General features: G+C 38.5%; 1 protein-coding gene across 2 annotated transcripts; it reads right to left on the bottom strand.

Annotated features, from left to right (window-relative positions):
* Positions 1–435: 435 nt before the first annotated feature.
* On the bottom strand, positions 436–20,167 carry LOC139948098 (uncharacterized). Of its 2 annotated transcripts, none has more exons than XM_071946128.1 (8): positions 19,619–20,167; positions 9,293–9,486; positions 7,218–7,277; positions 6,573–6,860; positions 5,201–5,521; positions 4,388–4,529; positions 4,144–4,191; positions 436–3,405 (listed from the first exon to the last, which is right to left on the bottom strand). In XM_071946128.1, the coding sequence occupies exons 2-7, from the start codon at positions 9,378–9,380 to the stop codon at positions 4,173–4,175; spliced, it is 918 nt and encodes a 305-aa protein (XP_071802229.1). In that variant the 5' UTR covers positions 9,381–9,486; positions 19,619–20,167; the 3' UTR covers positions 436–3,405; positions 4,144–4,172. The 2 variants fall into 2 exon arrangements, with proteins under 2 accessions (XP_071802229.1, XP_071802230.1); XM_071946129.1 differs by having other exon boundaries at positions 4,397–4,529.
* Positions 20,168–27,663: the final 7,496 nt, after the last annotated feature.

The raw sequence follows: 27,663 nt of genomic DNA, 5'->3' as shown, positions 1-27,663 counted from the left end.
TGACTATTCCGCCGATAGAGGGCGTTTATGGAAGCCGTGAACCCAGCAGCGATATGACAATCTAGCCAAACATTGGGGTTCGGTTGCTTCTCCTTTTTGAGAAGACTGGATAAAACTAGGCTTTAAAGTTGATCCAAGACTTAGACACATGACGGCATTTGATCTGTTAGTTTTCTCAACATCGTCCGCTATCGTTTAGGGGAACGCCATTGTTGAGTAATAATTAACAAAGTGTCAACAGCTTGCACAATACTCTACAATTGAAGCTTGAACTTGAAGCTATTTTATCACGATTTACTGATTAAAATGGAGCATGGACTCACCGTTGAACAAAGAAAGAAAGACAACACAAAGCCTGGGAAGGGACAATGAATACAAAAGTTCACTTCAATTCAAATCCTTTTGAACCAAACGGTTTAATAACTCACTGTGCAAACTGCGGATTAGTCAATCGTTTGAACTAGTTATAATTAGAGCTGTGATTTTTGTTGTCTTAATACAAGTTCGAACTTGTTGTCATTTCACGCTGTGCCCTCCCATATGGTCTCGTAACACTAGAAATGAAATACATTGACCAATTGTTTTTTCTTGTAGCTTACATTAATTCTAAAAAATGACTGAAACCTTATGAAAATCTTATGGGATTACTTCATGAAATTTATTTCCTCAGAATTGAATGAAACAAAAACGTAGTAACAGACAAAAACACGGGGATGCCTTCTTACAATGGTTTGTTTGACAATACTAGCCCATTGGAAGAATAGAACCGGGGTTCCATGAAGGTTCAATGCAGCAAGGGGAACTTGATAATGACCAGCAGTCAAGCGTTGTATACACTCAAGATGGGCTCGGTACCATAGTTGGGACAAATTCAAAGTTGGGTCGGAACATAATACACACTAAACCTGTACAGAGGGTCCAGTCGGTATAATAAATTCGTTCAATCAAATGTTTTACATTATCACCAAGTACTTATAGAGTAATTATTTTAATGCTATATAATAATAATATATCATGAACAGATTTGTGTCATTATTATGTAAGTTATGTTAAATAATAATATTACATATTTACAAGAATGCATTGCATCACACGGAGATATATTATTTAAGATAGTTTATCATTGTACGTATCTATAAGAAAGATATCTATTTACATTTATTTGCATTCAAAGCATTGACAAATGCACGAAACTCCTCTATTTTGGTCTCCACTCTTAGATCATTGTACTTGAAAGGTATTGACCCATTCACACGTGGTGACTGTTATCACCAATTTGGAACATTTGAGAAAACATTGGTACACACTGCGCTGTAAACCACACGGGTCACTTACTTCAAAAAAGGCGCACTCAAGATAATTGTAACGTTGACGTCATGTGATTGGACTAATACCCTTTTATGGTCATGGCCGAGATACCTTTTAATGTAACAGTAAACCATGTTCTTGTTGTTTGATATGTAATATCACTTTTGTTCATTGTCTTTTAATTACCCTCTTTTATTCTAAATGTACTTAATGTATTGGTCTAACGGTATATGCGTTGGTGTTCCATTGAAGATGTTTGTACTTTGTTTTCACTAATGATGAATAAAAGGAGTCTTAGAGCTACACTCAAAAGAAAGCAAAAAAAACATGCCAAAGTATGTGCCAGAGGTGTGCCCCCGAAATTGTCCTTGTACGGGTATATACCAGAGGGTGTTTCCCAAATGTTCTCTGCTCGATTATGTTCCAGAGGGTGTGCCCTAAATATCCACACCGTCTCCTAAACTCCTCCTCAAAAGAATGGAACACCAAAATATGTTCGCCATAGATGTGTGAAAAGTCTCTTTGTCGTTCTGTATACTCGGGTATTTTACAGAATTGTATCACCTTTTGAAACGATAGCAACCTTATACAATATTAATTGACACGCCATGTTTTATTCTAAAAAATAGTATTTGATACAGTTAATTTTATATAAAAACTACAGGTCAAGTAAATCTCAAGTTCCTCACAAAACAAAACAAAATTAGAGAAGAGAAAAACAATTTAAACCGAAATCTAGTCTTGATTTTCAAACTGCAATACACATACAAAAAAGTTAAGTAAATGGACCCTCAATCGCCAGCATTAAAATTTCAAGATTTTGATGAATAGCTTCTGAAGCCTTTTTTTATAAATACAAAACAGTACTTTCTTCTGTAAGCCTTTAGGCCCAAGATGATTTATCAGGCTTAGGTAAGATAGTTACAGGCTAAAATTGGTATAACAAACAAACTGTGGTGACTCAGTGATTTTGAGATTTTATTCTACTTAAAACAATAAATTGTACTTTTTACATTATTCAATGTTAAGGTTGTGTAGCCTAAAAATTCCAAGATAAAACATGTAGCGTTAAATTTAGAGCCGATAGTTCGTTTCAAAGAACTACCGGGAAGATTCCGTTCACCTAGGCCTATAACTATTGTAAGCAATCGTTTAAACCAAACACCTTTTAAGTTAACGTTTACTTGATGATAGTAAGTGGGATTGACAACAAATAAACGTGTTTAAACTGTTTATATTTGGTCAATGAGACTGCAGGAAATTAACATTTTGTGCCTACTATAATTTGTTGGTAAGTGAGATTTGAGGAAACTAACATTTTGTGCCTATTTATAATATGTTGGTTTAGTGAGATTGACGGAATATACATTTTCGTTTTACCCATATACACCGATGTGTGTTAGCACTGTATACTCAGTATTTTCCCGAGCTCTGTGAAAATGAAAATCGCAGGCAAATTACTCGGGTTGAATTCGAACCACCTTTGTAATTCTAGAGCAGTATCATACCAATTAGACCACCGAGATTGGCCGGTAGCTAGAGGCAGTTCGAATTCAATAGTTTACCAGCGGGTACCGCAACGATTTAATAGATAACAATTTTCATGATTGAAGGAAATTAACAGATTTTGCCTGTTTTTAATTCACGAATGGACATACACGGCACAGCAACCACTGAACGATGACCCTTTTCATAACCACGGTTTCGGCTTTGGATTCGGCTTCAGGCTTCGTCCTCTCGTCTGGAGCCCTGAGCGCGTACGCAAAGCACGCGTAATTGTCAAAACAACCGCAGGGCCAAGCTAGCCTGATCAGAATCTTCAGCCGAAGCCGTGGATTCGAAAAGTGCCCCAGCCGTCGATTTCACAAAGAGTTAGGACTCGTCTTATCTCGAGTAAGGACGAGTAACTCGCCCTAACTTAGGATTAATCTTAAGGTCTGCATGCTACAGTGCAAGGTTGGGACTCGTCCTAAGTCCTAAGATTAGTCTTAAAATAGGAAGAGTTTTGTGAAATCGACGGCAAGATTTGTAACTCTCAGTCCATAGTGTCGTCCGCTATTATAGATGACCTGGTTCGAAGATGGTCATCGTGGTTTCCTATATGAGTATGAAAAACACCAAAAGAAACAAATGATGACATCATACGAGTAATAGTAGGTAAGCACTCCAAAGCTCCTGGGTCAGGATTGACCCTCATTCTGGGTTGACTCGCATCTCGGGAATCAGAGGTCATGAACCAATTATGGGTAGGTCTGACACGGAAACTGGTTACAAAACTGGGATTTAACCGCGGATTCCAATATATACCCAATATCAAACTAACTTTAATGTCATGTTAAATTTAACATTTCTGCCCGGAGAAGCAGTGAGAGAGGGAGACTTAAACTAGTCTGCAAAACGTGACTTTCTCCTGCATCTTCTTTTATGAATTTTCTCCTAATGTAGTCAACCATTTATCTATAAGACATTTAAAGAAACCTTGAAAACCTAGGTCTTATGTTTTTACTATTAGCGTGTATGCATACCTCACGTAAAGTATCAACTTAATTAATTATAAACTATTCAAGACATGAAGCACAGGCAGGTTGAAGTTTATTACATAAGCATGATCAGCTAATGCTGTCGTTATGGCAACAGTGTCCTTAAGAAATGCTGTGTGTGTAAACGCTTCTGACTAACTTGAAACTTGCATATTTTTGTTGAGACCTAAATCAGCATAATTATTTGAACAAATTTTAACAATTCTAAACAAGTATTGTGACAGAATGAGAAGAATGAGAATTTTCACATACAATTTACGGTTAAATCAAAATACTGGATTTGAAATAAACTTACATTCTAGAACAGTCACGGTGTTAACTTGGTCACATGACTGATTGGAACCTGAAAATGAAAACCATTATAACAACTTTTAGCAGCAGTAAGGTTTTCCTATATAAGAGTATAGAGATATGGAAATGGTTATTGGGATTTCATTTTTTATACAAAAACAGTAACTTGTTTGTTGACTTGGTAAAATTGTTGACGCAACTGAGATAAACTGTATACTCTTCAACTCTTTAAATGCCAACATACTGACCTTTCTAACCTTTTAAACTGTTTTCTTTTGGATGTAAGTTTAGCTCTCAGCTTGCACAAGCAAATCACTATCATTGTAACAGTGGGTGTTCCTACTGCTACACAAAAGGTTGCTATGACAATGTCATGCTCCATTCCCAGACCTGTGGTGTTGATAGGAAATACAACAATTTGTTAAACGGTAACCTTGCCTACAAATTGAACACAGCTAGTAGCAATTGATTCATTATGGAAATGCATTCTAGTTTGTATAATTTGCCATCATAATAAAGAACAACCAGCTTTACGTTTCTTCTTTCGTCTTCACCGCCCAACAACCCACTTATTTTTACATAGCCTAATTATCTCTCCAGGGAACAGAAACTGCATTTATACAAAACGGAAAAACCCAGCACCTACCACAGTGGCAACATCTGACGTATACAGTAATTAGCCCCTATGGGATATCTAATTATATTCACGTATGCCTAAAGATACCTTAGTTTTGGTTGGCAAAGGCCATAGGGATGCACGAGCGCTTTTGCGTCACACCACCATCAACCCACAACGAAGCGCGATGTTCCCTTACTTTTCCTATAGGTGGGTTGCCCATGACGTCATTGGCCACCATCTTTGATGTACAACAATGGCTCTCAGCCAATGATAGCTCTTTACGTGAGAACATTGACACTTAGACTTAAAAAATCCAAAAGAAATGAATACTCAACCACCTCTCTCGGCCATCACAACCCCTTCATTCATCACACGAGGGGGGAAATAACTGCAGAGTTAGAACGAAACAAATTTACAAATTTGATTTCTCGTCACAACTCACCCATTGGTTGATAATAACAGTAATAAAATCTTCGCCCTGTGTCTGAGTAGGGATGTGAACCACTCCGACGCTGCTCATCAACCGGCCACTCCACATATTGCAAATTTGACTCCATATTCAAGACCTTCTGGCACTGAGGTTGACCATACGGCATGAGGAAAAATGGCCCAACCATACCAAGATCTATGGTTGTATTGACGTTACCGTCCGTGGAGCAGCAGTAGTGAAATACAGTCATGTTCTCATAGGTGAGAGATAAGGGGGAAAATGGGTCCACTGGACGCTCCCGAACGAAAGGCTTGAACGGTAATGCTGTTACACCTGAAATTAGCAAGAACATTGAGAAATAAGTGTTGCTGGTTTACTTTTTTTGTTAAAATAAAGATTATTGTGGACATTTGTACTATTAGGCCCTTGTCACACGAGGCAACGTTTACAGGCAACTTGGAGGCAACCAACTGCAGTGCATGCTACAGGAACACTTTGGTAGCACATAAGAGTCATTTTCCAAACAATGGTTTACGATCCCAAAGAAATATATGATGAACATTCAAATGTGAATGGATTCTTCTTTGAGATTGCCTGGAACAGGGCCCAATTTCATAGAGCTGCTTAATCTTTGCTTAAGCAAAAAATTCATTGCTTAGTAAAATCAGACTACCGGCCAAGACTCCACTCAATTGTTATGCTAAGTAAACAACATCTAAATACTAGTCATAAGCAATGTATATGGCATGAAATTTTGGCCAGTAACATTGTGTAAAATAAGCGAGCTATTTTCGTGCTTAAGCAAATTTTTTGCTTAAGCAGCTCTACGAAATTGGCCCCAGGTTGCCTGAAAATTGCCCCATGTGACCCCTTGTGTCTGGGTAACATTTTCTGTATACACCCAAACCAAAAATGCACTCCTATGGTGTCCACGGGTGTAACCATGAGGTTAAAACCGTGTGTAGGTTTATCTCACAAGAAAATGCAAACAGTTTCAGGTTTAGGAAATCATCAAGTAACTGTTTTAGGTTGGTCTTGTGACGTCATATGCAAGGATTCTATTCCAAAACCATCCACATGATAGAACCCCTTGCAATAGACCTTATCGCAAATACCAATGCGCAAGCGCAGACTGTTGAATGAGTTGCATTGTGGGATAGACATGAATCAAATTTTGCTACCAGCTAGACCACAATGCATCTAAATCCACGCTTTACGCGCGCGCCCCAGTATTTGCGAAAAGGTCTATGGCTGCCGTCGTTGATGAATCATGAAGAGCTATCATTGGCTGAGAATCGTGCGCAGCGCGTACACGCGTACACTTTCCCCATTGTTTTCCATCAAAGATGGCGGTCGACGTCACGTGCAATTCATCTATACTCACCAGATTTAAATCGGGAAGGACAATCACCATAAGACCATGCATATTTCCCTGAGTCCCTCCTCACTGCTCTCCCTACACTGTAAATACAGTATTGTCCCTTAGGCCAGTCCAACAGTGGTTCTGATATCAAGCCTTCTGATGATATCGCGCTTTTATTTTGTACACAGAATTCAAATAGCACTCTGTCGTCATCGATGACCTCAAGACCGAGTTTGAACTCTTCTGAAATATTTGTATTGTGGGTGAGGTTTGAGTACTTAAGACCCACTGTGAAGTCCATCCAATGCTCTGAAAATATTGTGAAAAGAAAGACGCATAAGAATATGGAATAAATGAGTTTGTATATTGGTGTTTGGGGAAGTGTGGTGTTGGGTGTTGGGTGTTTTTTTTTTAAATTCAAAGAACATAGAGAATTAGCTGTTACAAACTGCTTATGTAAAAATTAGTTAATTGCCTGACATGTCGACCCTAGCAGAGTCTTTCTCGAAGGCTGTTTATAAATTTGTTTTGTGTTGTGTTTTTATTGCCCGTTCGTTTGTTGGGGGTGTTGGTGTGTTTGTTTGTCTGTTTCTTCTCCTTTGTGTTGTTATATTTAATTTCTATAGGCAGATCATGAGATAAAAGTCTTCATATCGAGTTAGTTACCTGAACATCCTGACATTGGGCGAGGAAGTGCAAAACCATCGAGCAGACCACCATGTAAAACTGAAACGAGGGAAGTGTGATCATTGATGAGAAAATAGCATTTTTATTCTTTTAAACACCCCTGCTCGTTTAAAATACACAGTTATAAAACAACATGACGCATTATTCATAAAACAGAATCAAACATAAAAAATAATGTACAAGAGAAGAAGGGATCATGCATGTTTTTGGAAACCATTTTCTCCTGACTCTGGCGTCGGATTTAGTCAAAGTTTCCACAGGTTTGTTATTTCATTCAGATTGATTACACAAAACATGAGCACTGTCTGTGACATTTTGTTAGCTCTATCAATTCTGTATGACACCTCTAAGATTGTCATACAATAGCTTTACTTCGGAAAGTATCTGGCAAAAGCTTCGCTTTCTTTTCCATGGAATATTTCAAGCAACTTCTTTAGCAAATCCAATGAAAGCAACATTTTCTCTTTACTCTGTTAAAATAATTATCAAAGAAAAATACAGTGTTGAAAAGGGTCTCCCCTTAGCGACGCCCTGTGATGTGCATCTTAAATACAACGTCTTCGCCGTTCCGTTATCGATCCACAGCGGACGTCAGGTACGTGCAGTCACAGTTGTCATGTCCAAGAGGCGATTCTTCTACCCACCCGGAGGCATTTTTCCCCCTGCACATTAGAACTGCCACTGTCGTAGTGCTTTCCACAAATGGGAATTTTTGTTCTTCTAAATCGATTCAAAAAAGGGAATCCTTTAAAAAGAAATTCAGGAAATATTTTGATGATGGCAAACCTCATGTGCATAGAAAAAATGCGACCCGGAGGCAAGAGTCATCCTGAAGAAACTTCATACGCAATCATTACGAGAAAGTATTGGAAATCGGTTGGCACAACTGGCTATACTATGATCAAACAGGCATTAACGGGAATCCAGGGTTTTGATTATCTTTAGATTGGCGAGTTTTATTATGCTCAGGTGAGAATTTGGATTGCCCTCATAAAACTACGCCGCTATACGGAAGCTCGACTTATACACCAAACAGCCGAAGATGATGAACTTACAATTCCGGCACTTTATAAACGTGACATAGTAAGCAACTCTTTCGTCCTACACCATCCCAGTCCAACCCCACCCCATTTCACATGTGATTCTCTGGCAAAACAAGAAATTAAATTCCGTTTGAAAGCGTATTGAAAATTGTGAAGTGTGGTCAATCCATTTAGTAGTAGGCCCCCTGTTACCTGCGTTATTGCCAATTTACAACACAGCTTGACGACAAGATTGTGTACACTTGCTGAAGGCACATACAGTGTTTTTGAGGTGTTATGGATTATTTTATTACCGAATTTTGATCACGTTTTTAGTTCCCAACTTAAAATACTAATGGCAATTTACACGAGGAAGCTTCCCCCACATGCGGTGTGAAACTTTTTAGGGCGCTGTAGAAAACCCTATCTATAGATACATTACTGCAAGACCTGTTTATTTTGATGTCGACATTTAGATGGTCCTGATACAAGCGTAAAAGGTTTTAGAAAGGATTTCTAGGTGCAGGATTTCGTGGAGAATTACACGAACAACAGCCGCGTCTCCATTATAAGTTGCGTACAGATTTAAATTACCGGTGTGTGGTACTCAGGTGTGAGTGAAATCTTTGATTTAATCTTGAGAGTGATGCGAACGTCTACCACCCTCAAACAAAGTTATAAGATTGGGACTGTAGCCCTCCACTTGGAATCAACCTCATATACTTAACTTACTGATTCACTTGTGCTTCAGCCCCTTGCAGCAAACTTTTGATTTTGCGCTCTTTAATTGACATTTGACTGATTAATTGGTGTTGGCTATATTACAGCCTTTTAAGCGCTAGCAGTGCTCCTTGAAACTTCTGATGAAATAAGTCAAAGTTTTTGTTTCAATATGTCAATCTATAATACTGCATGTGATTTCGTTAACATTTTCTGAAAGAGAAAGTATAACAAAAAATAAAAACATATGGTCTTCAGATTATACACATTATTTTAAAGATAAACGTTTAAACAATAGTCAAAGAGTATTACCTGTAAGGACCGACTGCAGGAAGGTTAGCTCCAGCAGACATATTAGCATATACCTAATACCAAACGACATCGAAAGCCAACGATCCATCGTGCGTCAAGATAATGTGTAGTCTTCTCTCAAGAATTATGAAGAAGTGAGAGTCTGGTCACGTGCCAGTCGGAACTGCGCATCGTCTCCCTGTCTCTGGAAAAAGCTGCACAGGAAAACATAAGCATTTTGAATTATAATATTGTTGTCAGACAGATGCAAGGCAATTCATTAGGCATTAAAACAGTCAGATTACACAGGTATCCAAATACCATTGAATTTGACTTGGTGTTGAAGAAATTAATTTTCTTTTTAACCCAAAAACCATTAAAAATTTACCCAGTCAGTTTGCCTTGTGGTCGAATATTTGATATTATATTTGATATTATTAATTTGTTTAATATTCAGCAAATGAGAATAACAGGCTCAGTGAAATCTGGTTGTTCCTATCTAAACAAGGCAAGGTCTTGTAGTAACCGCGGACAAGGGTTCCTCAGATTCCTCCACGTTGAAAGGGTTTGAAAAAAGACAGATTTCCAGTATGAGATGGGCGAATTCCCGTGTCTGTTTAGACGACCTTGACTTATTATAAGTAGTTCAGAATTTCACATCGTGTTTATATTCAGCGACAACGTACTCATAATTAATTGTGTAAGCCTCAACATTGATGTCTGAGACAATTTGCTTCAAATCAATTACATTTGGGCGAACATAATCGTTAGAATCATTAACATGCAGTTAGAAACAGGTCAACGATGTAATTAAACATTAATCGCTCTGTGAAACCCAATTGTTTACGCTCCAGGACCACCTTCAGTCTCGAATTGATCAATTATGTTTCTCCTTTGTAACACAGGGCCTTTTTGAATCCACGGCTTTGGCTTTGGAGTCGGCTTCAGGCTCCGTTCTCTGGGCAGGTCTGATTCCCTGAACGCATAGCACGCGATAAAGTCAAAACAAATGAGGGGCCTGGCTAGCCTGAGCCGAATCCAAAGCCAAAGCCGTGGATTCAAAACGGGCCACAGTTGTCAAAGGCGGGGAAAAAACCTTCATTAACATGAAACTTGATATCGCTAAGTAAAAATGCGAAGAAAACACATCAACAAATTGGCGCCAAGTATAAGAGCTAAATTAGCACAAATTCGATAAACTGACGGCGGTAGTCCAGCATAACTTCCAAGCCCACAAAGACAATCGAGACGTCTAGATTGATTATATAGTTGCTATCAAATAAACGTTCTTGAAAATGATTCTCTCCCAGGGTTTGAAGATAAATACAAACATAAGTTGAATGCAAGTTTGGACCAAGACCACTATTTTGGTTTCGTCAAGCTCTATGGATACACTTCTCAAGATAAACTTATCCGCTCTGCTAAGTTGGACGATTGTATTCAGCTTCGAGGTATAAGAGTCTCAGGAAAGTCCATTCAGATAAATGAAAACTGGGCCCTGGCCCTTGGCCCAGTTCATGGTTTTTAGCCACCACAGAAGTAAAATGACTATTTTTGGTTAGCTAAAGTGGGTTGTAACATAATCTACGCGTTATGGGATGTACCGTCAGTTAATAAACTCCAGGCAAGAGCATGCATCGCACTCTTAAGGTAACCGGAACATTTTGTTTGAAATGCTTGTAGTCATATCGCTGTTATAGACTAAAATATTATCTACCATGAGCAACCCATGCAGGTGTTTTTGGTGTATTTTTTTCCATTTTCCACCTGACTTAGTAATTAGGTAAGATCCGTCAAGCACGACTTGAAGATGCATGATGAAGAAACGAGAAGACATGAGGGAAGGTAGATGAAGAAACGCCTGGAGTGCAGACTCAAGAGAGATCGCTGAAGAGTCTGGAATTCGGTCAAGAAGGAAGTTAGGGATCACCAGAACGTCTTCACGTCTCCCACTCAGCAATTATCTTCATCTGTGCATATGAGACCAGGTAATCTAGCAATGTGATTACTCATGTTACCTTATGACATAATGGCATCAAGACAACTGATGATCCCATATGCCGTAACCCAGTTGGCGTCGGTCAAGACTTAATTTAATCACATTTCCCGACAAAGGCTAAGATTTTGGTTTCAAAATGAATCCACCAAATAAATAAATAATAACTTTGTACTTATCTCGTATTTTCTCTACAAAAACAAATTACGCGAGTTTAATTTCCTCGAATGACTTAAACCTCAGAGCAAAATATCGGAGCGATACCATTTTTATCAAACTTGTATTGTTTTCACCGAATGAAAAATGCCTACAGGCTACACAAGTGTGGTGTTAAGGCCGACACCCACGTGGATCAGGTATCGTTTGTGTATTTAGTTTCTCCAAACCTAGATCACATAGAAAGATCGCCATTCCCAGATCAGAGGCAATATAATCCTTAATTGCCCCATGGACACGACCTAGATATAGAATGCCTTAATAATTCCTTTTGCTATTTTTTCTCATTATTAGTTTTTATACCCCGCATCATTGTTAGTCTTTTGCTATACAATGAACTGTGCACAGTATACATGTACACTCAAACTTCACTTCTGAAATAAATACAACAGTATGTAGCAAAGAGGGGGGAGATAACGTGTCGAAAAAAAAATCAAAAAAAAAAATCAACTCTTCATAAAACGATAATGCAACTAATATAATGGCGATGGTTATTTTTATTAGCTCATTGGTTTATGCATAATAGGATATGCATTGTACATAATGCCTTTTTGTTTAACTATAATGAGACCAAATTTATGTAGCGTCTCCAAGGATTGACAAGGTTCACATGCTATCCTGATCATGTATGTTTGTTTTTGTAGTGTGCCTAAATGGGTGTCCCCTATACTGGCCTCCGCTAAGCAGGTTCCTATAATTGTCAATGGTCACGTACCGGTACACTCTTAGCTTTTCTTGTATAATGAATCTGCATTTTTAAGTACTGTTTGAAGATTTGCATGGTTTGAATAAATATGAAGAAACTAATAAATATATAGTAAACTTACTGGCACATCCATGTGTAAATCTCCTTTTTAGGGGAGTGTTGGCTCTCTCAATTTTGCATTTTGTAATCGTAAGTCGGAAATAGTTATTATTAAATTTTTTATGGGAGTGGTTGCTTTTATTCTCTCAGATAAATGATAACAAAAACCACATGGAGGATACCAATATTGTGATCTATGAAATGACGAAGCCAGACATGTGCTCTTCATCCAACATTCAGTTCGTGTTTGTCCTGAACAGACTCTAAATTCAGCCAGCAGCGATTGGAAATATGCATCCATGTGTTTACTGAAACGCTCCACAAAACCTTTGAGTTGGCAAGTCGACAATGTTCAAGTTGCTTCCAGATAATATGTGCTGAGACTGCTCGTCTAAAGACGTCTTAAGGCATTCCAGACTTCGACTGAAGACTTCGGTGTGAAGGGTTAGTGCGGAAGCAGATAAGTAAACCCTATCATTCACTTTGTGAGTTGAATGTGGGTATGAAGCTGCCCAAACGTGAACTGGTTTGTTATCATCTACTTATCGATTATAAAAATGATATTTTTATTTAGGGAATTTAATGGTCATCTGGAATCAGTGGGTCTCGGTATAAACCACGTTTGAGAAGCATTGTCCAAATAATTTCAGGAGAAATTATCAACAAATATATAATTGGTTTGCCGTAACAACTTGCCAGAGAGATTTTTTTCTTTAGAGAACTGTCTTGCTATATATTCTACTACCGCTTTAAATACATTAATAAAGTAGTTTTTATTTTATATTTTAAAGAGGTCATTTAAACTGATCCTTTAAAACAGATCAAACATTTCACTCGAACTACCATCGTCTGGTGTGAAGGTCTCACCCTTGTACCCAAAAATTCGACCCCGTCAGCTTTAAGTGTTCCTTTACAGCATCACAGCATACACGTCAAAGGTACATTAGTAGCAACATGCAAGTAGATCACAATGTCTGGCCGTGACAAATTACCGGTTCGACTGCAATCTTAACTGCGGTGAAATGCGGCGACAGAAATGATGTGTTGATATCGATTGAATCCACATTGCGACGCCCCATTACACTCCATAATCAATATTGAATAGTCAAACATAAACCGTGTCTTAATAACGGTCACGGTTGTTGGGATACAGCCTGTGGAAAGAGAGAGGGGAGGAGCGGTGCTTTTAAAACCGTGTCTCTGTCACGCGTTCACGTTTTGGGTCCGGATGCAACCCGGTGCACTTATTGAGGTTTGCTTTTTTGTTTTTAGAAGATGAAAATGGAGTAGAAAGTTTGAGTTTCTTTAGAGGGCCATGAAGGGAGATGTTTCTGCCGAGACAAGTTTCTGTTGTAAGTTTTGCAATGCTGGGGGCTTTTCTAATGTTTCATCACCTCAAAGGGCAATCGGAAGCCTTTGTTTTGTTGTAGGATTTTAAGTGTGCATCAGACACCATACTTGTTTGTGAAGAAATGTTGACAAAATCCATGACCGGTTGGCATCCCAAACAAGAACATTGAGAAATAAAGACCATCTACAGGCTACCTAGCTCAGTTGATATAGGGTTACCCATTTTACAGTTCGTAAGGAGGCATGGGTATCATCCACTATATAGGAGCATTTCATGGTAGAACAACATGTACTCCTTCCCAACTTTTTACGAAACAAGTGCCTTGCTCGGGGCACAAATAGTGTCCGGGTTTCGATCGAACCCAGTACCCTACTAGTAACAACCCCAGAGCTTCGGTCACTTGAACTAGACTGCTCGGCCACAACACGACACAAATCTTCATTGACAATAAAGAACTGGAAAATTGAGCTATATCTGCGATTGTTGAAACAGGTTCTGGCATTCCGTTTCCTGTCAACACGCACGAGAGAAAAAGTCAGTGACAATAAATGACGGTTGTTGTCTGCTTTCTCTTGAATAAAGACTTCTTTATCTATTCTGATCATTGACTCACTGGCGACATGGTATGACTACGACAACATATTTTAATCGTGGTGTAGAGTTGAAGCGTGAGTAAACGAGGTGAGAGGAGACTAGTCACGGACGCTACACACAGGGATCCCAATTAAAACGCCAAAGTGAAAAATGGTGTTTACAAAATCTCACAAATGAAACGAATCTTGTTTATGTTAAAGTTGTAACGACGTAAAATGCCTTAAGTCGCGCACTAATCAGCTATTGAGGATGAGTGATACGTGCGCGTTACCATAGCAAGATGAGCTACTGTGATGTGATGTGTAATCAATGTGATTGCCGTTCAGTTATTTATACTGCTCTAGAATTAACAGTAGACCTTCGAGTGTGAAGGCAGCCCATGGTTTAAAGGGGTGCAGCCGTTGAGATCACGGTCTGCTTCTTGTTGCCAGACATGGGACCGGGAACCATGAACTCTCACCAAGTTCTACACGCGCGCGCGTTGAACGTCACATCACAAAACAAAAGTATTAATGGGCCGTTATAATTATAGTAGACCTACATTAATTGACAAGTGGGGGTTAATTGATATGACCAAGATCATGTAATATATTAATCCAACTGGACCTAAACGACCAGAACATGGGGATCATTGTTGGTCATCATTTCATGCGGGATTCGATCATCTGCAGCCCCCAGAAGCATCTTCGTAATCATTCAAACTTCTCAGTTCTATTTCTTTCTGATCTTATCTCGATGATGACACAAAATGTTTCCTGGATGAAAGTATTAATCAGATCCCTTCTCTAATTTTTTTCCTCAGATTATGTATTTATCGATTCCTCCAAGGAAATATCATGTTCAGTGTTTAACCAGAATACCTTAGAAAGATACTTGAGCCCTGTCTAACCCTTTGAATTGATCTGGAGACTTTGCGCCAATCCAAGCCTGGATTAACGGCATCAAATGATCTGCAGGGGCCTTAATAATTTCTTTTTTATGCTTTGAAAAAAAAAGTATTTATAAAACATATATCAAATAAATCTCACATTACAACTGTTATGGTAAGGAATCTATAGGTGGTAATCCTCCCATGTGATTTTCAAACTGCACTCATCTGATTTTCAAACCGGACAAGCAGCTAGAGTACAACGGACAATAAAGTCAGCCCGAACCATATGTTAGTTGAATAATTGCGTTTATAACATAGTGGATGATAAAATAAAACAAAGAAATATAAATAGCAGACTATAAAACATATGTCGTTTTTTTCCTTTTTCGTATAACGATATCTACGTATGTCACCCCATTCGTGTATGAATGAACGTGAACGGAAAATTAATTTTCTCACTGCGATCCCTAACAGCGCAAGAAGATGCAATAATCATTTGGTGACCCGCGGCAAAATGAAGTTGTGAAAAGGAACACTATGTTGTTTTAAAGGCACTGGACACTATTGGTAAATACAACTGTTAGCATGACAACTTACTTGGTATAACGAGCAATGGAAAACTGTTTATAGTATAAAACATTGTGCGAAACGGCTACCTCTGAAGTAACGCAGTTAGAAGTTATTTTCTCACTCAAATATTCAGGCATCTGAAAGCACACACAAATTTGCAACAATGTTTTTTATTTCTTCATTTTCTCTTGCAACTTCGATGACCAATTGGGTCCAAATTTTCACAGGTTTGTTATTTTATGCACATGTTGGGATATAACAAGTAAGATTACCGGTCTTTTCCAATTACCAAAGGTGTCAATGCCTTTAAAATGAAATGTTGAGTACTTGACTACCTTGGTTGTTCATGCACTCTACTCGATAAGACAAGGTACCTTTATGAGAAGCTCATAATACCATTCGAATATACTCTTATAACACGGCAGAATTTAGGGTTAAGAATGGTATCAAGAAGATTCGTTTTCGCTTGACAGCCTTTATAAGTGTCGGTGGCCAGACAATCCGGGTGCTCTATTACCGAATGAAATTCCACACAAGAATAAGATGCATCCAAATATTATACGCAACTGAGACAGAGACCCGATTTCAAAGAATTGCTTGAAAGCAAAAAGTAGCTGGCTAAGCCCAATTTATGCTTACCAGAATTATAATTATTGGTACCAACAAAATACCATGTCACCATTTGTGACCGGAACCCTCCATTTTTGTTGCTTAGCGTCACATTTGTATGCAGAATTCAAAGTGAAAGGATTATGTGATTTCAACACGGGGCAATTTATTTGTCGAATATAATAAAATACAGGATTGAAGGATACAAGTCAAAATAAACCCAGAAAATAGTGAAGTCTTGTAAGTAGTCTGGACGTATTTGTTTCTTAAGAGTTGACTGCACTTCAAATATTTTTTTAAATTTTGTATTTATTTATTGCGAAATCACTATGTAAAAATTACCAAAAGAAAAATTATATCCAGAGTACCCGAGTACAAAACAAAAGAGAGTGTTGCGTTTTGCACTTTTACGATAAACACACAATATTGGATCGACAGTTCTACGTTTCCATCTTCTAATGATTCTTTGATGTTGGAACGAGTCTTCCGTAAACACCTGTCCTTAAGTATGAGACAATCCATCCCTCTCCTTACTATTTAATTAGTTTTGGATCAGTCACTATGCCTTATTATGCGCTATACTTCAACCATCGCAGCCTGCCTTCAGTCGACTTGGAATAACTTTGTTTCCGGAGACTCTTGAGTTAAAGAGGCCACTATCGTGCGGATCGATGCCGGCAGAATTCGGCTAAGGAGTGCTGGACCTGCCCCCCCCCCCCGGTCTGGGAGAGGGCCATGTGTTTATATCGACCAACATGCCTATAATTAAAATATCCAATGTAAAAATTAGATATCCATTTCATTTGTGATACCTTGTAAAAGGCTTACCTACGCCTATACTGTGGATTAACGCAATGAGTATTAAAATCAATATGCTTATAGGGTTTAATAACGCAGTGGTTTTTTTTAATTATATCGGTTCTTTCGTTAAGAAATGCATGATAATAAACTGCTCTGGACAAGGATCCACTGGCGGTGTTAAAAACACAAGATGCTGTTGACTTATTGAACTTGGAATTCTTTCTGGCCGCTCTCTTTTACCGCCACACTTATAAACTTATTATAGCAGATTATTATTCTGTTTACAAACAGGGTATCGGTAGTTAAGGAACCAACTATACGGGATTACTACCACTTTAAACATTTGCCATGTGAGAGAAAGGTGTTCCCTACGGAGCCCTACAGAGATAAAAACCAAATCACTTTCCAAGAAATAATTTAAGTTCATTGTTTCTTACACACGAAATCATTTCATGCACTGAAAATAATAAAAACGAATTTATTTCGAGCGCTTGAAAATATTTCCAAGCCAAGCGCTCGTAAAAATATGTTCTTCGAGCGCACGAAATAATTTCGAGTGCACAAACTCATAATCTTTTTATTTCGAGCGGACGAAACGATTCGAGAGCACGGCATGGTTTCGAGAAAACGAAATCAAAATTAAAAGTTCAAGTTATTTCTTGGCTATAAACGAGCATGTGAAGTACAGAAATACCCAAATTACAAACATTAACTGATAACGTTCTTTTCTAAAATGTAACCTAAAAAAGATGTTGGTTGGTTAGTTGGTTGATGTATTTAAAAAGGAAACGGAAAGAATAAATAATAATATTCCTTCACGATACAATTATTTGTTAATAAAACCATGTCTTGATATAAATATTATATTACACCAGCAACCCCTGCCGTTTTTCATTATGATTACGCTTCAATATAATGTTATTGATGTACAGCCTGCTGATAGCGTCTTATTTTGTGTCTTGGGTCTTGAAAGTCATCCTCCTTGGCTCCCTCCTTGAAGTATTTGCTCAGCCCCGTCCATAGACATGGTGCAACCTATATACTTTCATTGGATATGATATCCTTTAGGCTAAAAAGACTTTCCCTTTATACGATTGGGTTCCCTTCACGTAGCCTTGGAGTAGATTGAGCGAAATGATCTTAGACATGATAATGAAGGGAGAATCATCTAAGACGAATCCAATACAGGACAGAAGAAGAGGGTATTGAATCCTGTTTTACATCAATGCAAAGCTTCAGCCCTCTGTAGAGACAAAAAGGCCCCATTATATTGGAGCACATTTTTCGTGGTTTCGTTTGCTTTACGCAGTTTAGCCTTTTGTAAAGAGCTACAACTCTTTTATCTGGTACAAAGCAGACTTCTCGATTTCCTTTCATTGTTGACGATATAACAAGGTTTTAACACCAGTTGAAAGTATGTAAATGCAACTTATTTTGAGAATAATGTATGTACCCATCACTAAATAAATACGAGATATAATCATGTTTTAGCCAGTATTTATTTCCTGAAGACGATTAAAGTTTTCCCAGCGAAACGTCGAGTTAAACAAGACTGGATCTTGAACCTGAAGATGTGTTCCATCTGTTTTCTTCCCTTCGCTAAACTATATCTTTACTGTCTACCTATCTTGCAAATATATGCCAAGCACACAAATTATGAATTACCGGTCATATTCCTTACTTGGAAAAATGATTATTAGATTATTTAATTCTTGCATCAAACATTGAGGTTTTTGGTTCGTTTGCCATTTACCAATGCACTTTTCCCCGTTCAATTTATACCGTCCGCTTCGGGGGATTTGGGGCAAGATAACTCGTCACCCTACAAGCACAGTGGCTTGCTGGTTTAGACATCTGCTCTATCAGACAACCGCTAAATGCAAGTACTTATGGAAGGTCGCATCCAACCTGTATGTAGGCTATCGCTGAACTTTCCTGGAGAACTTTTCCCAAGGGATTAAAAAAAAAAGCAAAGTGCTTTGAAGAAGAGTAAAACTAATGTAGGCTATTCTAGGAACGTGCTTAATCTGCTGTGTTTTTCTTGAGATAAAGAGACAAGTGCATTTTCCTATTTTTCCTATTTAAGAAGTTCATCAGATTAAGATCTGTTCAGATTTTTATTGCATCAGATATCTGCGAATACCTCATTTACTGACTGCTTGAACAATTGAAAGTATAAGATTTCTGACACTGTTTTACGAATTTGTTTTATGCTCCCTTTAATTAGTAAGCTACGCTGGAAATAAAGAGAGGATGTCCTGTGAAAGGTAAAATAAATTCACTTGATGCAGATTAGTGATGACCCCCCCCCCCCCCCCCCAAAAAAAAAGGGATATTGTCGGGATACAATATAATACAAACAACGATTTTGCAGTTTGTATCGTAATTTTGTTTACGGTCCGTTGCATTATGCGAAACATTCTAGTTGTATTTTTTGCCGTTTTGAAATTATACCACCGGTGAAAAATCGTTCGGATGAAAGTTCTGCGTTGTACATGGACATTTTTACTCGCTAAAAACATTTGTTCACTTACCAATAAAGGTTACGCCTCACCGCTGCAACAAACTTCAATGGTTAAAGTCAAACAGTAAAGTCAACTGATCTACTTCTTCCAACAGCTTAAAAAACTGGGTTTATTTATTATTAAACTGCACGCTTGAAGCACAGCTAACTCGTACAACTCGTAGTTATTCGCGAAATCAAGCTTAAGTTAGAAGTACTAGTTGTTATCCGGTCCTGTCTTTCAACATCAGCATCTCAATTCTTGAGTCCAACCAAACTCATCCGAACCAAAGATTTAGGTCCCCTTAAAAAATACAGTAAAGGGAATCAAAATGTACCAGCATTAGTTATTCGCATTCTTGTGGGTTAGAGTCTTGAGTGGTACCAGTATAGCATCCACCGTGTCTCCTATACTTCATGATCTGTTCTGCCCGTAGCACTCATCCTGCCTTCCGACGCTGAAGTGATCACCGATATGGGTGAGTTCATTCCTTGCTAGGACTGCCCGCCTCTGATAAACCGCACACAATGTGCAATCGTCACCACTAGGGAACGCAGTGGTCATGTCCCTATTGAAGGATTGGTGTGCGCGCATGGAATAATACTCGTACAAGTGACGGACAGGGATGATGCGAATGTCACAAATTAAACCCAACGGCATTTGAAGAAGAAAATCAATTTAAGGGAATGAGTTTTGTTGTCAGCGTTATGCTGCTTTATAGATACAATTTTATAAAAATATACAATAAAATTAACATGTGAAAGTTTCATCTGAATACATTGTCTACAGCAGACTGAACGGAATTTTGACAAGAACATCGAATCCCTCCACAATTAGCAAAGTGGTATGCATATCTGGCTATCTGGTCGCGGCATTTACGAAAGGACATTAATCCCCCGAAACCCATTATGGTTTAGGGACAAAAATATCAAAACCATATTACTTCAAATGGAATCATTTCACAAAATAGTTAATACAATCATGGAGGAATAACTGCAGTGCTTTTTACCAAAGCAACTTGTTTTTGGTAAAAAAAATTAAAGTAGGTTACCAATGTATGAGCTTACCTTTAAAGTAATGCCTTTGGCTGCAAAACATCGCTGTTATGAATGTTCAGTTAAAGCTCCCTCTGGTTGTGCCACGGTGCAAGTAAATTTGTTTTCTTTCCTTTCCTTCACCACATCTTATTGGTTTCCTCACACAGCTAAACATTGTCCTCGTCCTCTTCTCTTTAAGATACCTAAGCCTACATCTTCAAGCCGGCGGGTAACAGTGCCATGCACTTTTGATTCACCATCGGTTTTTAAGACATAAATAAATAAAGTTATAAATACTTGCTTAGAATATTAATATAAAGGCAGACCATTAACAGCAAGAACTCCATTTTATTGCGTGCAAACCCCTCAGTACTCCAGCACTGCGTAATCCAATAAAACAAGAAATTGTTTTAGTTAATCACATTATGCCACCTAATTCTAGGGATGGTATTAAACTAATGCTAATTTTTCGCCAGAATGGATGAACTTCTGGGCATTGCAAAACAGAACCACATTATACCAAGTTGTACATAGTAACTGTATTTCATTATTGTTTGCTTCAGAATCTGTGCATACTGAGCAGCCCGAAGGTATGTTTTCCATTAGTACTGAATGCCGGCTGTTGTTTATGATGTCTTTGTTATTAAACTTACTGCAACAAACGAGTACCACATTTTTTTAATATTTCACAGCGGATTTATTTTCGAATTTTAAATGTTAACGTGATAGCACCATGTAGCCGCTGAATTTCATAATCGTAAATTATGCAAATTAATTTGACTTTGTTTATACTTTTCCGGCTCTCCCTTCCTGAGTTTGGCGCACCAAGATACTTTGGAACAAGGACACAGTCGGGTTCGTGGATGTTCGAACCCATCCAAGGCCCCCGTATGGATGCGTTTCACCTTGGACTCGAGAGCTAGCTCGGTGTAGCAAATCATTTTCTAAATGGACAGTCTGTGAACCGCAAACATTTATAAATAGTTAAAACAATAAAGACCTTGTTTGAACACACTGGCAATACAAATCAAACACACCCAAACTATTGACTGTCTCACAATACATAATGCAAGGTAAGAAGAAAATGTTTGTGAAATGTGTCTAGCATAATAATTGTAGGCGACGTAATTGAAAATGCCAAGTGATGTACACTGTGAATACTTCACACCTCGCCTAATTCGCAGGGAAAACCGACAGGTGCCGTAGTTAATTGCCGGTGCGGATCAAAGATATCGCTACAATAGGTACTTCTTGAACACATACCGCTGTTTCAAACCATAGCTTGGTAATTCTAGAAAAGTTAAATGGACCATAAAATCATAGCACGTCCAACATTTTTGGATATCTTGGGTTCCCACTTACATTTCTTAAATGTGTGAAGGAAACAAACTCACGCACTTTAACGCGGCTCGACGTTCAACACACGCGAGACTTACACAGTCTTACCTATTTAATTATACATCGATCGTTATAGTTCGTGGTGCAACCCAAGCGAGGCGCAGCTAGCTTTCAAGGTGTGGAATCAATTTGAGCATTATGCTTTCATCCAAAGAGAGCACTTCACTCTGCTTTTGAAATGAAATTAAATGAAATGATATATAGGCGTATAGGGCATACTACTCCATGCACAATACGAATGAAAGATAAATAATGAATCAAATAGTTTATCATCACATCAAGTCAAACATGTACTTCAATACTGTTACAAATTTCATGGTTTAAAGACAGTGGACACTATTGGTAATTGTCAAAGACTAGCCTTCACTTGGTGTATCTCAACATATGCATAAAATAACAAACCTGTGAAAATTTGAGGAAAAAACACCCTTGTCACACGATGTGTGCGTTTAGATGGTTGATTTCGAGACGTCAAGTTTTAAACCTGAGGTCTCGAAATCAAACTCGTGGAAAATAACTTCTTTCTCGAAAACTATGGCACTTCAGAGGGAGCCGTTTCTCACAATGTTTTATACCATCAACCTTTCCCCATTACTCGTCCCCAAGAAAGGTTTTATGCCAATAAATATTTTGAGTAATTACCAATAGTGTCCACTGCCTTTAAGTATTGACTATTTTGTTTGTTGTGGTTGTGTGGACAATCATTAGCGCCAGCGATTTCCACTTTTGGGGAGTCAATCATACTTTGCGCCATTTTGGCTTACAATGGCCAACAGGATAGGTGAGATGTAACTCTATATTGGTTTGCGAGTTGTGCTATGGGTAAATAGATGAATGCATCACAAAAAGTACTTGGTAAGTCAAACCAAGTCTGCCAAATGATAGGTCTTATGCTAGACAGATATATAGGTCGGGTTGTCCAAACCACGAGACGATCAAGAAATAATGCCTCCTGCAATGATAACTATTATGTGCATATATCTACATGCTAAATTTTGCTCCTTCAGGGAAATAGGTTCACTGTCCAAAAATGCTTCCGGAATGCCTTCAGGTCGCATGTAGAGTATAAACAAAAACAATATTGTACACGTTCAGAACTCAATAATAAGAAATCACCCGATCCCAGTGCGGGTTGTAAAAATAACAAACAAGAAAGAAGCAGAACAGGTCGATTTGAGGCTTTAATCTTTCGGGCGTTGGATGCTGCGTCGGATGTGATGTGTGGCCGAAAGGGCGGTATAGCTGTTAATGCCAGTATCCCATGGCTCTAAATTTCCTGTGGTCTTTACCATTTTTACAGGCCAGGTACATGTAGTAACTGCCCAATACTCAGCTATTAGCCACTACAATATTTCACACGTTTTATACACACTGTGTCTTTGTTCATTCCTACAAATAATGGTGTTTCCCGATAACTTGGCCTCATTTTATAGAGCTGCTTCAACACAAAGAGTTGCTAAGCACAACAAAACGATGCTTGCCAGAATAAGGTTAGCAGCTTTAATATCATTTAACATGTAAACAAGGTATAGATGATATCCTGTTTAGTTTTGCTTAGCAGAAATATTTCAAACATAGGCATGTTTTGCATTTTTTAATCAGCTTATATATATAAAATGAAACCATGGTTTATGCTTTTCATTTCGTTTTCAATCCCCATATATCAGTTTTATAATTTGCAATTACCAAAGTAGTTATTTATGCTGATGTCTTCTGGTCACTGCATTCTGATAATTGACTTTAAACACCTGTTCAGCGTGCGAGCCAAATTAACACAGTGATTCCAATCAACATTATTCACCGATCCTCGTGACTTGAATGAAAGCTAAATATACTCACTTGATGTAAACCAACTGAATTATTTCTAGTTCGTGTGTTTGTCTTTGTATAAACGAATCCTGCAACTGAAATCAAACACGATTGTTGGCACAGTCTGGACTGAGGCATGATTTGTCCATAAAAATAAACGAAACATCACTCGTCTATTTGAATATAGGCACATTTATGTCTCATTTTCCGAGAACTCACATAGCAGGTGCAGGTGTCAACTTTGTTTATCACATGAAACAAAATAGACACCCCCTTAAAATATCTTAGTGATAAAATGCTTTAAAAATAGCCCTGATTAATTTGCATTTTGTTTGAGATGAGGTCATGTGGAAAACCATGGTTGCAAAAAATAAATAACCTCTTGAAATTAAAATTTGCATACTATACATAGATTTATGTGAGCAATAATAACTAAAAACCGTTGAAATAAAAATAGTGTGTTCTGGTATAGGACGCTGTTGGGGTAATCGCAAGGCATCCAATTATCTGTTGCCCTAATGCAATTATTGAAATGTACTGTCAATTTTCTTTTCAGCGACCATTTCCTTCCAATACCCAATCATGGGTTGTGATTTCGATCGGAACCTTTAAATATTGTTGTGCTTGTCCTACTTCAGTAGCTTAAACACACAAACTGAGTCACAAAGGGGAAGGAAAACGCATGACGGTCTCCTGGCTATTGACTTTGTGTCGCTTCTATTGTTTTAATAAGAGCAGGTTTAGTAGTACTCGAGGAGTAGTAGAAGGCCTTTCAGATTGGAGAGGGAATCAATGATGGACGCAGATCGAATTATACCCGCGCACCTGGGGATCTGCTAAAGCTCAAAGAGTAATCCATCAGGAAAAACACGTGGGCATAATCGGAGTTTGAATTATTTTAGTTGAAAATAAACGGTTAAGGCAGTTTACACTAAAGTGTTCCACGTTGTGTATATAGTGCATAGCCAAGAACATTCCGCTGTCAAGAAGCACCCAGCTTCGAATTATACACCCACATGGGGATCTGTTAAGCCTCAAAGAGTAACCCAAGTGTATTAATAACTTGGTCAAGAAAACACCTGCAGAGTCGAATAATTGAATTACTTTAGTTGACCATAAACGGTTAAACCATTTGTTTTATGTTGCGTATAGTTTATGGTCAAGAAGCACGCAGCTTCGGGTAGTCCCGAACGCTACGCCATTGACTCTTATCGATCTCCTTCATTTTAGTAGCACACCTTCTTAAAAGCTTAGCTGCAAATTCAATAATTATGCAAATTAAAACTATTACAAGTCCAATGGGATTGACTTGTCTTGTACCTAGACGTCGAAGCCAGATCGATTTCTACACCTTGGGAATATTATTGGCGCGTGTTGCTGACCCAGTCCACTCGACCATCTCACACTCAGTGATAAGACAAATCAAAGGTGACTGACTGACCACACCACAGCACGCCGTGGGGCCGCTACCCCACGGAGCATCAACAACTGACAAGAAACGGACAGCATTAGGACGACAGAACTATTTCCGTAGTTTTATGCCCGGATATTGATGACAGATATGGTTATGTCGGTCGGTCATTGCCGTTATTATTAACACACGAATCACGCTGCGGAAAGGGGCTTGCATTTATTAAGATGGACAATTCAAGAGAAATATGAGGACGTTCCGCGAAATATCACTTGGTTTTATTTGTTTTGGAGTGCCGACAGAAATGACAAAATATCATTCAGTTTGATTTGATTAGATCCGCAGGGGGAAATAAAAGCATATGTGAAATGATTAAACCATAAAAATGGCCTTGTGTTACCGCTCAACGGGGCGTCAGAAGAGTCTTCATTAAATCTACAGCCGGTAAAGCACCCTAGTGGAAACATCACACCAACTTTTTGTTTTAGACGTGAAGGAAAACCCTTGGGAAAGCCCATGCAGTTGGGACTAGTTTATGTGTGCTATTGTCACTTGTTTGTAAGCATAACTTTGAAGGTTCTGTTTTTCCAATAAACTGATGTCCAAACAGAGCAATAATTTGCACTGTGTTGTAAGAACTATGTAATAATTCTCTCAATGGAATGTACGGGAAAACTCATGGATGCATCCAAAAAGAACTCGTAGGTTGCCGAATCATCACTCAGCACAAGAAGCGAGTTGATTACGGGCAAGGTCAGTCAATACCACCGCTTCGGCAGTTCTTTGTGCCCCAGAAAGATGTAACGCAACAACTAGAGGTAATTCAATAACTACGTTGAGTGGGACACCACGAAATTGCATTCATTGGAGTGTATGTTCTCTGATTATGTTTATTTTCTAAAATGTTGCTTGAGAATGTGCGTCTCATCTGTACGACTGCATTTGATCTCTACGAATGGTGGTCCACACTGTCCAAGGATAGATTATGACGAACGGTAAACCCATCTCAGTAAATGCATCGGCTTACATTACTCGATTCGGTTCATCACGAGAATCACATTACACAATTAAACGAAGTGCTATACTGCAACGATACCCATGCCAAAATGCATGCACATTCGACATAACCAACTCAATGGACCAAGTACAACCCCTGAGGAAAACCCAATGTAAAGTGATGGGTAGACCTTGCATTGACGTCTTTACGCCGATGGAAACCGCACAGACGCACAGCGCACATCATGGACCAATGAGCAACCTTCTTTTGACCTTCAGCCGAGGGTGCCCTACTTTAATGACGTCATGTGCATAAGATCTACATTGGGTCTGTGTTGCGTCTCTTAGTGTTATTTAAGATATTGTTACACAAACAAACAAACTGTGGGAAATATCAATTAGCAATAAACCCCTCACAGACCCTTAGAAAACATAACATTCATAACAAGAAATAATTTCAAACCCAAGCTAGGTATGACCATGGAGCAATAATGGTATGACATCATCCTTTTAATTTGAATAATTTGGTACATCTTGTGCAAACTGTACTCAGCCCTTTGTGAATCTTTGGCCTGAATATCAACGTGACCAAAGGATTCACATCGCAATATGTTGTGAACCTAGGAAGAAGTATGTCTCGGAACTTAAATTAATGTTAAATGTTACTCCGTCTGGTCCAACTTCGGGAGATGCTTCCCATCCATCAAACAGTTCCTCCGTGCGTTTAATTTGTCAGCAGGCGAGATGTTGTGTTATCAAATAGTTGTCCAATCATTGATCCTGGACTTTGTTTTACAGCGATCATTATCACGCTATAATTGGGTTGTTGAGCGACATTTATGGCAGGGTTATGATTTACGTATACAGCTAGTCAAGCCGAGATTGGTTGAGAATTCCAATGGTACTGCTACCGTGCTAATTGCTTGCTATCGCAGTCACATAACCCTCAATTTATTACAATAAACGGAACCGCATTTTTTTGTTCGTCTCATCGTCAATATCATTTTGTGACATCGGAGAAGAGAGAAAAATGCATGAAAACATCCGCAAGCACTGACTTGAAATTAAAACGATTAATTTAGCGCAGCCGACGTGGGTAGCCTGTAGGTCTTGAAGAGGCGAGTCGGTCTAAGATAAATCAGACGGAAGTCCGATCTTGTGTTGGTTTACGGTGAATCTTCCTCTAGCCTCATCTCTCATCTCACTGACGGATTAATGAGTTTGGTATTGAGGCCTATCATCTGGAACTGACGTCTTCCAAAACATCTTTTGAATGAGATGATCGTCGAGCTACGGGCATTATATGTTTTCTTTGTAAACCAAACGAGACGTAACTTGCTTGGGTTTCTTCATCTTAAAGTGTTCATTTTACAGCAGTAATACATTCAAAGAATATTTCAAACTCAAATTATAAATGCCATGGC

The sequence above is a fragment of the Asterias amurensis genome, chromosome 15 (assembly GCF_032118995.1).
Source record: "Asterias amurensis chromosome 15, ASM3211899v1".
NCBI classification, from domain to species: Eukaryota; Metazoa; Echinodermata; class Asteroidea; order Forcipulatida; family Asteriidae; genus Asterias; species Asterias amurensis.
Note: the sequence above shows the minus strand (reverse complement) of the source record. Positions and strands in the feature narration are given on the sequence as shown.